The sequence below is a fragment of the Lonchura striata genome, chromosome 6 (assembly GCF_050655825.1).
Source record: "Lonchura striata isolate lonStrDom1 chromosome 6, ASM5065582v1, whole genome shotgun sequence".
Lineage (NCBI taxonomy): Eukaryota > Metazoa > Chordata > Aves > Passeriformes > Estrildidae > Lonchura > Lonchura striata.
Genome location: NC_140708.1, coordinates 12,665,403 through 12,682,320, shown reverse-complemented (window position 1 = coordinate 12,682,320; position 16,918 = coordinate 12,665,403). Strand labels below are relative to the sequence as shown.

Below are 16,918 nucleotides of genomic sequence, written 5' to 3'. Positions count from 1 at the left end.
TTACTTGAGTCTCAAATAGGCAGAGAAGTCACAATAGTGCTTTGAAAACTGTTACCAGTTACCACTGTTACCAGTGCCCATATACATCATGGTTTTCAATAAAAAGGTTTGCTAAGTGAAGAGGAGGAAAAGCAGAGTGAAAAATGGCCAGTATTTAATTCTGGGTAAAAAAACAGTGGCTTCTGGTTTTCAAATCTGGCTGTTCAAAAATGGCCCAACTGCCAAGTCTATTCCCTGCAGAGTGACATCCTCAGAAATAAACTTTTAGCAGCCTCCCTTGAGCTCAGGGAATATCCTGTGCTGAGGTGGGTATAAACCCATTGCAGGCTTGTCCTGGAAGATCCCCAAATCCTGGCTTTCCTCATGGATGACCACATCTTGAAGGAACTAAGCAGGGAGATAGATGGACATCTCCAGAGACCGGACATCTCCAGGGTGTTTCCTGCCCTTAGGTACAGCCCCTTTGGCCTGCTCACCACCCAGAGTGCCCACCCTCACAGAGACCCAAAGGGTGCAAGGAGAGGGCTCTGCTGAATTACCTTCCTGTCTGCCTGTAGAACTGCTCCTCAAACTCTCGAAGAGCCTTGCGAAGTCTCTTCTTATCAGCTCTTGTTTCTCTGAGATGTTCGAGCAGAACTGGCCTGTGAAACAGAGACAGGAATGTGAAACCCCCTTGTGCTTGGGAGGTTGTAAAGCCCTGGATTTGAGCTTCTGCTCTGAGCCCTTGGCAGGCACTGACCAGAGCCCCAGGACATTCCATCACACTCCATACACAGTTGTAGTCCTTCCTTCTTGCTGGTATTGCAGCTAATAAAGGGAAGGCAGAGACTCTGGTCAATGGAAGAGGAGAAGCATTCAGGACTGAGCCTAACTGCTGGCCTAAATTCCCTGTGGAATTAATGGAGTTGACAGGGCTCAGTGTCTCACAGGAGGAAATGCTGTAACTGAATTGCAGTCAACATACAAGCCCTGCTCCTATTTGCAGCTGTTCCCAATCATTACTGTGATGCACTTGAAATGCTAGTGGTACCCAGAAGCATAATTTTTGGAGGCCATGTTTTAGCTAGTGTTCAGAGAATAAGGGTTTAAGCAGAGAGAGAATTCTGTTACAACATTTGCTCCTAGTAATTTTTTAAAATAATGACAAAATGCACAGAAATATCTTCCCAGCATTTATGAACAAACTACTGTGTACATAGTTGAATTACCTAGAAATCTTAAGTAATTTTTATTTGATCTCTATAGTGTTAGAGTCTAGTTAGCTTCATTTATGCATCTAAGATCTCCCAATCAAAATACTAAAGAAAAATACCATCCCCTAAGGTATAACAACATATCTGTTCCTGGAAGGCACAGTCTTCAACAAGTTACCTTTCTCTTCCTGGAGACAAAAAGTTGGCACAAAGTTGTTTGAATAAACAGTTCAAACCACCAGTGTGCTGCCCAAACAATGAATCTCCTCTGCCTCCTCTCTCCCATAAAAGAGCACTGAATCACTCCTTTGGTATAGAATATACCTATGCAACAGGTATGGCTCATATTTCAGGCTCATATTTCACTTACAAAGTCTACAATAAACATATTAAAACATTCAGGGGGAAAAAAGAGAACTTACATTGTTGCCTCATGTAAATTGGACATTGACAAGGCTGTTTGCCTGTAAACTTTCTTTTCATCCAGAGGTGAAATATGTGCAGGCTCACTCTCCTCCTGTGAGTAACACAGGTGCTCTTCAACAGGGAAGCAAGACATTGGGCCAGATGATAACTCATGGCTGCTTTGAGAAGGATCTTCATCTGAGTCTTCCTCCTCCTGCTTGGGAAGTGCAAAACATTATCAAATTGTTTAAATGATAATGATTCCAGTTATAGGCTGACAACATAAAGAATCAGGATCTGACTTCCTGGATGTATTCAAAACAGGACACACATATTGAAAGGTTTACCAGGTCTACTGGAGGTTGTTCATGAAAGCACTCCGGGGGTCACTGGGTTACTGTGCATTGCCTACCAGGAGTAAAAAGGACAGAAGCTGGTCCTGCTCCCAAGTATCTCCAGCCAGCAATTTATTTCTGTCTGCCCAAAAGCCTTTACATATAGCAAAGATTTAACTAACATTCTGTATTTATGTAAGCAGTGCAGTCTGTCTGGAACTTTACTCCTCTTATATCCACATCTCCTGTGTGTATATTATATCCAGATCTTTAGACTGCAGAAAGAGTTGGAGGGAGAGATTCCACAGTTTTATAGCTACTAGTGTTAACTACTAAAGTAGACTGATATTGGTGTCTTGGTTACATTCTTCCATCCTCAGAAAAAAAGCTGTGCTATTGAAAATAACACTTGAACAAAAACTCCACAGAACAAGGCTCCCAACAAGTAACACTTAGGGGGAATTTCAGTGAAATTTTTCAATTAAATACCCGTGTACAAGTATGCCAAGCTTTGCACTGTGATTTCACAAAGAAATGTAAGGTTACACTGTCATCTAACAAGACAATAATAATTTTTTAATTGACCTAGCCCTGCCTACTATTAGATTAGTATTTTTGGTAGACATGCTAATTAACTTCCACTGTCTTCACTATGAGACCAGTACTGTTCCATTGCTCTAATATATTATTAAAGTACAACAAATTTCATATATGTGCTCCATGATTGATAAAAGAATTGCTGATAAGATATAAAAGTTAGGTATAGTGACAGCAGGGTCCTTCATGGAAAGAGAGGGGTTTCCTTTTGTGTTGCAGATGTTTTCCATGATGGAAAACTAATGTCAGCATTTGCTGTCTTACCCAGCCCACTGAAGTTCTTGACTCAGAAACTGCTGCTGTACATTGGAACCTCTAGCATGCATAGAAGTTGAATTTTACAGAGCATTTTGAACTATCAACACCCTGTATTAACCAACAGGCAGGTTTTTTGGTATCAGTTGTTCTATTGTTGCTAAATGGACATACAGGTACAAATCAAACACAGCATTTTGTATGTTTCCTTGACAGTGGATTAATTCTTTCCAACTTACAATTGTTGTGATCAAAGATGGGGCAGCCAGAAGTTTCTTGATAATTCTGTATCTGTCATAAAGAGGTTTCATGAGACTCTTTTCTTGCTTAGTTACCTAAAGAGAAATCATAACAGAACATAGACCTCAAAAATTAAAAAATAAAAAGTAAATTTTAAAGTTCTCATTTTCTCCTGTAAAGCTGAGAAAGGTATTAAAAGAGTATGAGCAGATGTGTATTTTGCTTCAATAGATATTCCATGGGAACTGTAATTTAATCTATGCAATTTCTAAAAAACAAAATGACAATTATTTTCTAATGGACAATATCCAGTGTGTTTTCCCACTTTCTTGAGCCACATTGCCCAGGCAGAGGGCGAATAATTCTCTCTCTGAGGCTGCTGCTGGATCAGTAGGAGTTCAGATGTGCTGCTGCTGTGCCTTGCATTGCCAGCTCACCTCCTTTGCTGTGATGACAGCAGCAGGCATGGCACAGTCTGCCTGGGACAAGGCACTCGTTGGGATGGAGAGCACCAAGAGCATGGCTCTGCAGCTCTGTGCAGGGTTGCTGCCTGCATCCCTCACCAGAGCTGCCTTCCACGAGGGGGATTTACCCTCTGTTCTTTTACTTTGTTCTTGTCTTTCATGAGCACTTGAAGCATTGATTTGGAAGGGAATATGCTTTAAAATCAGGTGTTAAGTGCCTGATCCAGCCAACAAACGTTCACAAATACAAAAGTACACCTTAGAGAAACTAGCTGTGCACTTGATTGACTTACTGCATTAAGAAAAACAAAAAGTAGCAAGTAAATTCCACAAGGGGAAAAACACCAAAAACAAGACAAATCACCTCCCCACCTCCCAGCCAACCAACCACACCGTGCCACCACACCCCCAAAATATAATTTTTCCCAGTGGTAAAATGTCCAAACAGTCATTTGCTCCCTAATCCACCATCAGCCTCTGCTCATCAGCTCCCACACATATGAGCACTCACTGGGTGCAAGTTCTCTCATTTTTGGCACTGCAGAGAGGCCCAGGTGCACCCACTCAGATGAGTGGTAGGTCTGAAGAGCCACAGAGTGGCTGATGGCACAGGCAATAGTGCAGAGCTGCTCAGACAGACGAACACCTGGTCAGCAGGAGCAAGGGGGACAACAGACAAACACAGGCTGGTGACACTGCACACCTCTGGCCGATGGAGGGCTTAGGGACCACTTCTAGAGCCACCCTTCACTGTGGAATGTCAGGGCTTGCCTATCCCAGCCTGGCCACTTCTCTTCCCCAGGCATCATGTTCCATTTAACTACAAGCCAGAATGCCAAACAAGCCAGAAGAGGTAATTTTTTTGCTTTAAACTGGTCAGTGGTCTCTTTGTCTGACCTTGTCAGGTGATTCTGGATAAAGATGGTGCTGAGCCATACCAGACAGCAGGACAAACCTCAGCCCCAGCACACTGCACTGTGTTTCCAGGCTGCTGTTACAGAGCTGCTTCAGCCCTCAGGACACCCTCTCTGAACCCTGTGCTACAAAGGCTCCCTGTTATTCTCTTTCCTGTCTCTGAATCAAGTCTCTTTTACCTCTATATTGCACTAATAATACCTTTTTTTCGTTTTCCTTCTCAGGAAATATAATTTCTTCATACCCTTCTTGCATACTTACTCCATCCCTCAGCTCTCATTCCAAGCCCAAAGAAGATGGAAAAAGATTAGATCAGAATCAGCTGGCATATTTTTGGGCAAACAACGGTGCAAGTTCCCTTTTCCTCTACCACAACAACTACTAGCCAGAAACAGACATTCACAAGAATACAGACATTGATATCAAAAAGAAATTCCTCAGCGGTGTAGAAAAATTTTCAAATCATCATCTCACCAATTGTGGCATTTTTTGTTTGCCCCTACATTCAGCAATGAAGTCCCTTGAAGGGATTTTAAGAAATAATTTAAGTCCTGCTGTGTAGTAAAGGCAAACACTATGACAGGTCCTGTAATTTTGTAGTTCATATCTCCGATGGTGCCCTATATAAAACTTTCCTCAGCTGGTAAGCATTCTAATCATACATGACAGCAGAGCCAAATCTTCTGTGAATATATAGTCTTCCAATTTTATCCTCACATCTTGCATTTTCCAATTATGGAGAGATACAGAGTCACTTTTTATTTTACTTTAATTTCTAACATATAAACTAAAGTATCAGTATAAAGAAATAACATTTATGCCTGAAAATTAGTTTAAAATAACTGAAATTAGGATAATTGTGTAAAATGAATCTAAATATAATTAATATGCCAAAAATATTGGTGAGAGAAGTTAGATAATTTTTAATTTAGCTATCTTTCCATGGCATACTTACAGGTTGTCCATGAATACTCTCAAAATATAGTAGACATTTCTGAAGATTGATTTTTTCCAAAGCCATTTGCTTTTTTGTCATATCCTATTTAAAAAAGTTATTTATAAGATTGTGAGTCAGGATTGCATGACAAGAGTACAGGTACATATCTGTTTAATAATCTCTTCTTCCCTGATAAACATTAATAATGAATTCTATTTCTGTCTGCACTGAGGTCAATGGGGACTTGGCATTAACTTAGCAAGAAAAGAGTCCAAAATTACACAACATATATATTAAGTATGTTTAGTTGATAAAAATGAGAACAGCCACCATTTGAGAGAAATTACTCAGAAAGCTGAAAAATTGCATAGAGAGCATTCCTCAACTTTTTAATTATTCATCAAGAAAGATAAATAGATTTGTCTTGGCTGGTAAGAGAAGTAGAACATAAAGATCTAGCAATGCAAACCCAACCTGTTATGGTAAACAGCTTATTTCTGTTCAAAAATTGCAATATGAATCACTGGTACCCAAAGAATTTTGATTTTTCAGTGTTGGTGAATAATGAGTATCTGTCCAGATGTGTGCTGTGGGGAGCACACAGTGCAATAGGTATTTGTCTCCTCTCTTTCCCCAGCTCGACCTGCCCTGGCAGTTGCTTATTTTCACCTGGGCCAGAGCACCAGGGTGAACATGAAGTGAATGTCATTTCCCACAGTCTCCCAGGTCACAGCAGGGCCACTTGGGTTGGGGCCAGGTGTTCCAAGGTGTGGGGGGGATGAAGTCGTGTGAAGAACCATGGAGTTTGGGGCACACACACACAGGGGGCCTTGCTGCAGAAAGCTGATGACAAGGGGGCTTGTAGTGACAGCTAAAAAGTGACTACTAATTAGACCCTACCTTTAAAAATAAATCAGCCTTGGAGAAGTGACACTCTTCTAATACCAGAGCACCTTGCTATTAACTTCGACAGGAGCAAAATCTTTTTCCTTTGATGCTCAAATGCAAAAACAGCACAGAGCCATTAATCAGAACTGCTAATCACATTTCCCTAAAAGGTCTGCATGAGTTAATCACTCTAAAATCATCTGTCATTTATGTTAAGAGATGAGCTGCTAACTAGAATGCAGAAATATTATAAATCAGCTAATTTGTTTATTTATTGCTACTTCCGCAATTAATACGAGGTTAATTCTTTCAAAAACTATTAAGCCTGGAGCAGCTGAGTGGTTAGGAAGAAATGGGGTGATCATTAATATTGATTTTACACAAGAGAAACAATCTCAAGAGGGCTTAGCATTTGAGCCTATTTCATTAGCTCATTTTATTAGCAATCTCAAGACAGGTTGGTATTCAGCTAAGTTTGAAATAGCTGATCATTTCAAAATGAGAGAAGGCAGCTGAAGTCACAAACTACAGAATTGTCTGAGACATCTTAGGACTGTAGGCTATACACAGCAGCAGGAGATTCAATGCTAATTAAATAGAAGCACTGCTTCATAGCCAAGGAGAATATGAACTGAAGTGGGTCAATGATGAGAAGACAGATACATAAAGGGAGCCAGTCTGAGAAAAGCCTTGGGGGACAGGCTGCAAACATTCATGCAGAAGGCAAAAGTTATTTGTAACATAGAAAGAAAGAAAAGGGGGACTTCACCTAAAGATAAGATAGTAGTTTGGTTTCCATAACTTGAAACAGAGGCACACAAAATGTTGTATACAGTTATCTTCCTTACTAGTCTGTTCTGTTCCCTGCATGCTTATGCCTTCAAGCTCACTGTTGTTTTTCCAGACAGAAAATACTAACTGGGGACAGAAGGACAGACAGCCCAGTGAGGGCTGGGCTTGCCCAGAGCCTGTCAAAGGCAGTGCTTTGTTTCCATGCAGGCACAGAGGCAGCTTCCCAGGGCCTTAGTCTGCCACTTGGGGATGTGTGGTGGCTCATTACAAAGCAGCATTTTACACAAACTTAGAAACAAGAAGTATAAAGAAAGGCAACAAGAGACATGACACCTCCATAGAGCAGTGCCAGTTCCCATCAGGCCAGCTCCAACCCTGCCCCTCTGGGAAAGGCTGGGAGCCAGAGCTGAGTGCCACAGAGCTGCTGCTCCCCAGGGCACTGAGGCACAGCCCAGCCACCCCACACTCCCATTGGATTCCGAGTTGGGTCTTGGATTTGTTTTGTGGGGGATCTGGTGCAGCTTTATTTGCCTTTTATCTCTTGAACTCCTACATCTTTATTTTTTTTCTTAAAGCCTTGTACCTAAACCCAAGGTGAGCTATTACATAAATTATCGTCTCCAATAATATATTGGGAGATGGTAATTTATGTAATAGATAAAATAACAGGTGGACACCCCTTTGTGGGGTACTGAGCCATTCACAGGCCATTTTTCTTTGCCTTCTCATTCAATAACTTTACTCACAAGCTTTTTTGCAGGAGTAGTGTTTGGTTCTGGAAATCATATTCTGCTGTTTCCTATTCAGATCTTGTGGTCTGAGCTCTTTAGGCATACTGAGATTCTACTCTGCACCTTTCTAAGGACACACACTTGTATTTCAGCAGGGCTTTAGAGTTTTTCCACAGTGAACTTCAGGGGAGAACTTGGCAGGCTTCCATGGAAATCTATCTTTGGCCAAAATAACTAAACACCTAAAAAAAAAAACCAATTCACTGCTACTTAGTTTACTATTAATCTAGCTCGGATTCTAGTGCAGGATCTAAATGTTATATAGAAAACAAAATATTGTACATAAAATGTATCTACAGTAACACCAAAGTTGTTTGTACCTGAAATGAAGCCTTTGATCTTTGTTGTTACCACAGACACCCTTGATTCATTTCACATCATCAGTGCCACAAACCTCATTCTCCCCCAAAAGTCCAGGATGACTCATAATCAAAATCCAATCTTTTTTAGTGTTATGCTTAGGGAGCTACTAAAATATATCATTTTGGAATAAATCAGTTTGATTTCATGTTATTCCTGCTCAAGCCTCTGTTCCCCAGCAGTTTTGATAACTATTACCAAGCACCTTTGCTAACAGATAGTTTTTAAAACACAAGTTCTCTCCACAAGAAAACAGAAAATTAATAAGATTTTTTCTTTAATTAGAAAATATTGTCATGTACAAATATTTAATTTACATTACTTCCTTGTTTGTGAAAATATTTCAAGCCCTCACTGCCATTTCCTAAATTTAGAAGGGTCTCTTAGACTATTAGGCTAAGTCCAAAAAAATTAAAACATTATTTTGATAGATACTCCCACTCTTACTTTTATAAGAAAGTTTTTTTGGACTGGATTTCATTACAGACATCTGTTTTGGTGTCATCCAATCTCACCTCATTAATAAAAAAATTAATGACTGAAAATATTATCCTACAGTCTGCACTGTTAGGATTTTAGAGCTATGTACAGAATAGCATGGTTTTGTTGTCTTTTTTGTTTTCTGGTTATGAAACAGTTCTTCCATTTCATTTTTCTTTTTAAAAAAGTAGCACATAAAAAGAAACAATCAAAAAATCAGTCATGTATGCCCAAGATCTGAGAAGCATGGCATTGTTATGCAGAGTCTTGGTTTTTATATAGCAACTAGTTGTTTAAGAACCAAGAATAGAAACAAAACAAAAATTAAAAATTATCTCTGCTGGGTACTCTCTGCTACTGAAATCCACCCAGAATAATTTCTTAGTTCTCTCATAGTTTAGCATTTAGTTCTTCACCCTCTCACCACTTCACCTTTCTAATTCACCAGCCAAAGTCTAAATGCTACTGTCTACACTTAGATTTTAGTTACTATCAGGTCAGCAGCATCCTCTGACAGCAAAAACAGCCCCCAGAAAAGTGGGGGTTTTAGTAGGTATGTTTTAGTACGTATAATTTTAGAGAACCCTATATAGTGCCAGGAATGTGAAGGCACAGCAAATTTTTAATACATGTACTAGTTTTAAAACATAAACTGACTTCCCAGCCTAGCAATCATGTTCCATGGAATATTGCTCTTACAATCAGAAGAGTAATTGAGAATATGGAAGGGAAGAGGCATGATCAGCACAAATGTACAAGGTCAGGAAAGCAAAGCAGTCTGTATGGTTGTGCTGTCCCTGTCACCTCAGTGTGTGTTACTGACTCTGCAGAGGCTTTCAGCATTTCTCAGCTCAGAAGGGATCTTTGTCATCAAAATACCTTCAGCAATGTTTTTAGTCACACAGTTTCTGTGGACTCAAGGTGCTTGTGCTGCCACCATCTTCAGTACACCGGGGTATGCAGGTCTGGGCACACAGCCTCAAGTCAGCAGGTTCCAGCAGTGCCTGGCAAACAGTTTCACATGTGCATCTCTGAGCAAAAAATGCTTAGCATTGCTGAAAAAAGCTTTCTGCACCTCTGCACCTGAGCGATTCTTCTCAAAACAGTCACTTCTGGAAACTGCACTACAGCTCCCACCTCACTAGAGAGAAAATGCACTGCAGTGCCAGCAGACAGAGGATGTGCACGCCCTGGCACACCCTGAGCCAGCCACACACCAATATCTGCCTCAGGTGAGAGACTTCTGAGGGAACAGCCATGCTTCTTAAATACCTTAATAGTCTCAGGAAGGTTGAAGTGTTGTCTTTTCTCCTTTAGTCGTCTCAACACACTGTCCATGGTTTCTTCCACTGAGGGAGCTGGTTCCATGCTTGTGGCCTCCTGTGTGCCAGCCTCTTTAGAGGTGCCACTGCCTTCACAGTGCTCATTTCTTTGGGGCGCTGTGGAGGTACAGTTTTGCTCTTCTGACATTCTGAGTTTCAGCTCTGAAAGGCAAATTGCATGGCAAATAAATAAATTAGAATTATTTTCAAAGGAGTTTCCTCTGACACTACTAGGAAAAAAAAAAAAAACAGAACTTTCCTACTTCTTGCATACAATTATTATGATACCACAGGCACATAGGAAAATAGTTCTGCTTCACTCTAACGTGTAACATCTTTTCCTTCCTAGAGCAATTTAAACTGTCTCTCTCCCTTCCAAAGGCCACCCTGCCATGCCAACCCAGCTGCTCAAGTGGTCCTCACAAGGAGAAACAACCACTTTCTTAAATGACTTCCCTTGGCAGAAGAGCACCTGAGCACCCAGCAGAAGACAGCAGCTTCCCAGTCAGCAGCCTGCCTGGATGTGATAAAGCATGTGACTCTATTAACTTGACACCAAGCCAAAGCCCCTGGAGCTCCAGGGACCTGTACAGAGCAACAAGGAAATTGAATTAAAATCTGAATTAACTCCCATAAAACCAGATTTTGTTCCAAGTATACGCCTTTCTGGTGAAGGACCTTGGGCAAGGCAGGAGATTGATGTCTCCAACTGTATTAAATTTGTTGAAATCCATGCAGAAACAGTAATATACTTTTTTAGCTGTGACAGTCTGAGGATATAGGCCAGCTTTGTGGGGAGAACCAGTAATTTTTAGTAAACCCATAGAGCTGGAAAGGATAGACAAGCCTTGCAAACTTGAAGAGGAATCTACAAACATTTGGGTGTTTCCCATTTCACTTGTACTTGGTATGTGAACTTCATGAATCTGGTTTCATTTAAAAGCAGTGCCATTTTTCAGGATAACAAAAATCAAGGGTTGTCACAGGATTGAGGTATTTGGGATGTGAAGGTGAGGCTGATCTATGAAGCCTAGACCCTGTGGATAGGAGGTTGAGTGGTTGAGTCAGAGATACAATTTTCAGAAAAGTAACCATGTACATTGGCCATTTCTTTGCATTTGCCCTTCCTGGATTTGCAACACAGAGTTCAAGGGGAAATAATAATAGTAATCATCATCATCTAGCAGTCATACAAGATAGTACTCAAGGGAGAATTTCCAGAAGAAATTTACTTAAAGATAAGTTTCCAATTCTTTATTTACCACAATCACATTGTCTATAACTATATCCAGAATAGAGATGAAAGATAATACTACAATTTATTTAGTAGTGAGAATTCATTTATAACAGGGAAAAAAAAAGATTTAGATAAATTATAAATAGCCTTCAAAAAAATCAATCAGTCTTGGCTACAGACTCCCTTAGGGAAAGCATCTGATACAGCCACAGATGTTAATGGAGTGGTATGCAGACAGTCAAGGGCAAAACCTGACCCTCAAGGCTAAATTTATTATTAAGGAAAGATCTGGTTTTATGATCAAAATAAATGAAATCCTTAGAGATGTGTATCCTCAGTCCTAAAGAAACATTTGCACCTACATTTGTGCTATTACAAGGAAACTTTTAACTTCTGTGTTTTAGACCCTCATAAAAGTACAGCATTGCCTTTTGCATGAATGTTTATAGTGACGAGGGAGAGACGAAGGCTTTTTCCCCTTCCCTTTCTGGCCTTGGTATGAAGGTTGAACTGGCTCACTTTAATCCCTGCTTTCAGGAATCAAGGCAAGTCATATCACATAACATCTTTCTTGCCATTGGGAGTCTTATTGCCACACACTGTGAAAAATAAGCAGAGCAGTGAGGTTAGAAAACTGACACTAAAATGTTCCAGGTACACCCCTACTTCCAAAAGCTGCAGCAGCAAAGGGACACAACATGCTATGATGTACCTTTAAGCTGCTTCCGACCTTTGGCCAGAGCATTCATCCACTTCAGAACTTCAGGATTGGAAGTCTTGTCACCATGAGAAGGCTGAATGCAAAGGAAAATGTAAAGAATGTAAAGAAAGAGAAGGAACTGACAGTGAAAGGATCAAACAGATAAAACCCTCCCCACCCCCAGTGTGCTACAAAATGTCCGTGGTTCTGACTGCACTCTATCAGAGTCATGCAGAGCATCTGGCTTGATCATGGCATTAATTTCTCATGGCTTATCTCTCCCCATTGTGACACAGTGCCACAAGGATCTGAGTGTTATGTCTCTGATCCCAAAAAGCACAGCAATGAATGTTTCAGTCTCTGACTAATTGGATAAATAACTTGAGGGACTTCAAAAGGATTGAACAAATACCTAATTTTAGTCAAGTTCCTTAGTGATTTCCAGGATGGTAACTGAAGCTCTCTGTCCTTTGCAGGAATAAGCTCTTACTTTAAGACAGGGATTCTCTTGGGAAACAGCATTTTTAGAATTAAAACTGACCTGCTTAATTAATCAAATGAAAAATTCTGTGCAGGAGTGATTTCAAAAGAAACAAACAACAAAGGCTTTGTAGATCAGAGGTTCTTTTGCATTTAGAAATTGCCTGCAAATTAAAGTGAACTTACACTGAATCTTCAAAATTCAGATATATAAAATTGCAAAAGAGTTTTGCAAAATAAAGCTTCTGAAATACTTTCTTTTCTGGCCATAGTGTGAGGGTTGTTTAGGCATGAAATTGTGCTCCTAGGAGCATATGATGACCGCAGAGCCAAATGGTGCATAACTTTAAGGTTTTGGCCATTAACAGGATTAAAAAGTAATATATAATTTGCTTTATTTGAATATAGTCACAAACTAGTCACACAAAGAAAATGTCACAAACTTCCCTATTTCATGCTGTATACCTCCTTAGCATCAGGTATGGTTTGGTTTCTTATACTGCACAATTTCCAGCACAGCACTCACCACTGACCTCAAACCCCCACAAATTTTATTTCTCTGGTTTTTGCCATCAGCTTCTACAGAGCCCCAGGCTTTGGAGGATCATAGGAGTCTGCCTGAATGAAGGGATCTGCAGAGCAGAACAAACTTCCAGGCAAATTATTCCCTACAAAGCAAATAAGTAGCTTTTTACCTTTTGTACCATTTTATTTCACAGCCTGTCATCCATATTTCAATGATTCACACTTCTCAAAGATGAATATTTTGCAACAAAGGTAGTCCAAAGAAAATGTAGAGTCTCAGAACTACTGCATACACAGGAATATGCTGAAAAGCTATTCATTGAAGTTTTCCCTATTTCATTTTACCAGAAATACCCAAACTCACATTGTTTTGAGTAAGTTTAAATACACTGGGATCCTTGCCTCCCTCTTGGAGTGTTTACCTTTTCAATTATTGTCTTACCAGGTATTTTTTTTCTTGCTCAAACTTTTCTTCATACTTCCTAATTTTTCTCTTGAGGCTCTGAAGATGTTTGGTAAGCTGTGTTACTGTCTGTGGTTCTTTGCAGTCTTCACAGCTACACCTAGAAGAACTTCTTGGCCTGCAAAAGCCAAAATCAGACTTGTGGGATCTAAGAGCTGGCTAAAATGGACCCTGCATTTTCAGGCACACTTAACCCTTAGCATTTCAGAAGTCATGGCTATTCTATTCTTCCACTGGATAGAGACAGCTTAGTTTTACAAAGTAAGCATAAAATAATTACTTTTGCTTGAAGGCACCCTTAGAGTATTCTAATGGGTTCACCATCTGCCTTTCATTCTCTCTTTTTTTTTAATTAATCGTGGGATTTCTGAATATATTTCAAAAAATTAATCTAGTAGGCAAAAGCCTGATCTGGTATTTACATTTAACACCCACACCTTTATTCACAAATCTTGCAAGTATAACAGGAGATTGTGGTGACGTGATTTGTAAAAGTAAGCTCAGGGAGATTTTCTTTACTGGAAATAAACATTATCACTTTGAAGACAGTTTAGTTTCTGATTATTTACAGTTATGAGTCAATAGAGCTGATTATTATCCATATGCAGCTGAAGCTAAAGCTCTCTATATAAGCTTTTAAATTTGATTCCTCTCTGAAACTCACAGCTTGGTTTCTGGAAATCACATACATGCACTGTTCATATGCTTTATGTCACTGTCACCCCTCATCAGTGACTCAAGCTACAGCTCAATTACAGCTGAATTTTTTAGTATGATACCTAGAGAGCCCTGTCTATCTTGTATTCACTCATCATTTTAACTACTAACATTTAGAACTGCCCTTGCTAACTATGATTAACAAAGACTTCAAAAATACATTGTACACTATTATGACTGACAAAACACTAGTTCCTATTTCTGGTGTTGCAAATTATTAATTTCAAAATATGCCACAATACAAACATCTGCTTTTTATGACATAGCAACAAGTGAAAGAAAAAAACATGAAGAGTCAAAGGTTGTGAATTGCAGAAAAAGTCTTAAAATACATAAGAATTAAAATAGATTTTCTTACATCATGAAAGGTTGAGCACTTGGTGGAGAAGGGGCAGACTCAGTGTCTAGATTAAACCTCTGGCTTTGGCTGAAGATAGAGCAGCGTGGTGACAAGAGAGGATTGTCTCCATCTGTGATGTGATACAGCAGTCGGCTGGTCCCTAGGGAGTGATGTTCCTGTGGGCTGCTCTCCATGTCATTCTGCCAGTCCCTGTGGGCTGGCACAGGCTCTAGGAAGAAAGTATAAATCAGTGGGGACTGAGGGTCACTCACATGGGGTTGAGATGCCAAGGTCAATAAAAAGTTGTCTTTACAAAAGCATTCTAAGCTTAAGTGAACAGCAAAGAGATCAGCAAAGTGTTGCATGCATGGTGGACACAGCACTGAGGATGAGAAAATAGAAGTACGGCTACTGGCTTCATATAAATAATTTTTGAGTTCCACAGGAGGAGGTGGATGGGTGTATTTATAAACTCTGAAGAAAAGATGGAGAGTTTCCCAGAATAAAAGCATTACTTGTATTTTCATAGATCTATTTGCTTTTGAAAGCCACTTTCCTGAAGAAAACGGTGAGTGCCCACAATAAGTTTAATTTTGTTACTTATCATATACTCTCTTGGTGAAGAGAAAGGAAGGTCAGAAATATAATATGTCCTGGTGCTAAGAACCTCCAGGGCTGCTTGCAGCATCCTGCAGGATTTTGTTGGCTAACAGTAACATACCCTTGGCTCGAAGAGCACAAGATATGAAAATAACAACCACCACCAAGAGCATTCAATTTATTTACTCAAGGTCATGGGCAGTGGCTGCTCATTGGAGGAGTTATGTTTGTGGCACTGTGTTAACTATGTGTTGGACTGTAAATGCAAACCTCACCACAGGTCCCTTAAAAAGTAAAATTTGTTTTATAGTGATGGTCAAGCCAGAAAAAGTAGGAATTGATTACTCTCATCCCACTGGTTCTGTTTATGGGTAGCATGAAAAATAATGGCACCTTACAGGGCCTACCTAGGGAACATCAGGGGTTAATCTTCCAGTACTCTACCTGTGTACATTGAAGGGAATACTCAATACTGAATCTTCTTCCTCACCCTCAGTAGTTGAAATGGATATGGATGATTTAACCTAATCAATATTTTTGCTATCAGATGATTGGGATTTAATGCAGATTATACTCCATGATCTCATAAAAGTTCTTGCCCAAATTTTTTTCTATCTTGCTTTGCAAAATCAAAGTTTGTGCTCTGACTCAGATTCCCCTACAGCAGTTTCCACAGTATATTGTGCACCAGCTACATTATTATCTTTTTTTTTCTAAACCTGTTCATATATACAGCTTTTTAATTAATCTCTATTACCTTGCATTTCTAGGTAGCATGTGTGTCAATTCTGATCAGTATTATATTTGCCATATGTCATGAATTCCAATACATTTCACAGAATCTTTTTATTCAATGGAAGTCTAAATCTACACTTAAAAACAACTGTATATGAGTTTACTCACAGAAGAACTGGCAGGTTTAGGTAAGTTCTTTTACCTTCACTTTCAATTTTCTGCTTTACACATGGGACATTACATTCCTATGCTGAGTATTTTTTTCAGGATTAGAAATGAACCTTTGTAGTACATTTTTATTTGCCCTCTTCCCAGCAAATACCAAAACTGCAAATCCCTATTACTACACTATGACAGTGGCAAAAAAACAGGTCTGAATGGCACCCTTCAAAAAAAAAAAAAAAAAAAAAAAAAAAAAAAAAAAAAAACCAAAAAAAAACCTATATTTCTCTAAAAATAGCAATTACAATGGCTTAAATATAATTTTACTGGACACTAGCAGACACTATCCAACTGCTTTAGATTTACAAACAACAAAACAATCCTAGTGCATATTGTATAATCATGGTTTAGTCTGTCAAGCAGAAGTTACATGACTCTTGCATTTATAAGCTCATCATCTCTTACCAGTATCATCAATTATAATTATGTTAAGCATTTTCACAATGAGACAATGTGGTTGATTATTAATTCTAATCTTGCATCTTTCCTCTAAGTACTTCATATTCTGTAGGTCAAAATCAGCTCTCCAAGACACCAGAGCAACACCCAAATCTCCTAAATCATGTATAGATTCAAATCCTCCCAGAGAGAGACCCCAGGAAGGCACCTGGGAGAAGCAGGGGTAGAGCAGTGAGCAGTCCTGGGGAATCATTGACACTGACAACAGGCAGTGACAATGGCTGGAAGCATTGGTGTTCTGCAAACAAAGAGTGTTCTCTTTTTTTGGAAAGTACTCTTTCCTTACTCTGTAACATTTTTTTGGTTGGGTTTTGATCTGTTGCTGTGTTGTTTTGTTTTGGGTTTTTTTTCTGAAGAGCAGTATTGTCAGTGAGAAGAACCTGGCTTCCCTTGCTTTAATTTCACCATCTTTGAACTTCAAGAAATACATAATCACTGGGAAATAGGTTGATTAAGAAAAATTGCA

General features: G+C 39.5%; 1 protein-coding gene across 23 annotated transcripts in view; it reads right to left on the bottom strand.

Moving 5' to 3' along the window:
* Positions 1–16,918, bottom strand: part of FAM13C (family with sequence similarity 13 member C) — a 116,008-nt gene that overhangs the window by 2,197 nt on the left and 96,893 nt on the right. For 14 of the 23 annotated variants that reach the window (XM_085583246.1, XM_085583247.1, XM_085583233.1 and 11 more), the window contains 8 exons: positions 14,455–14,665; positions 13,359–13,497; positions 11,924–12,005; positions 9,925–10,136; positions 5,360–5,443; positions 3,025–3,120; positions 1,616–1,815; positions 540–641 (listed from right to left, as the gene is read on the bottom strand). In XM_085583246.1, coding sequence (XP_085439372.1) covers positions 540–641; positions 1,616–1,815; positions 3,025–3,120; positions 5,360–5,443; positions 9,925–10,136; positions 11,924–12,005; positions 13,359–13,497; positions 14,455–14,665 — 1,126 coding nt within the window. The other 9 variants (XM_085583240.1, XM_085583244.1, XM_085583253.1 and 6 more) reach the window with 6 other exon arrangements.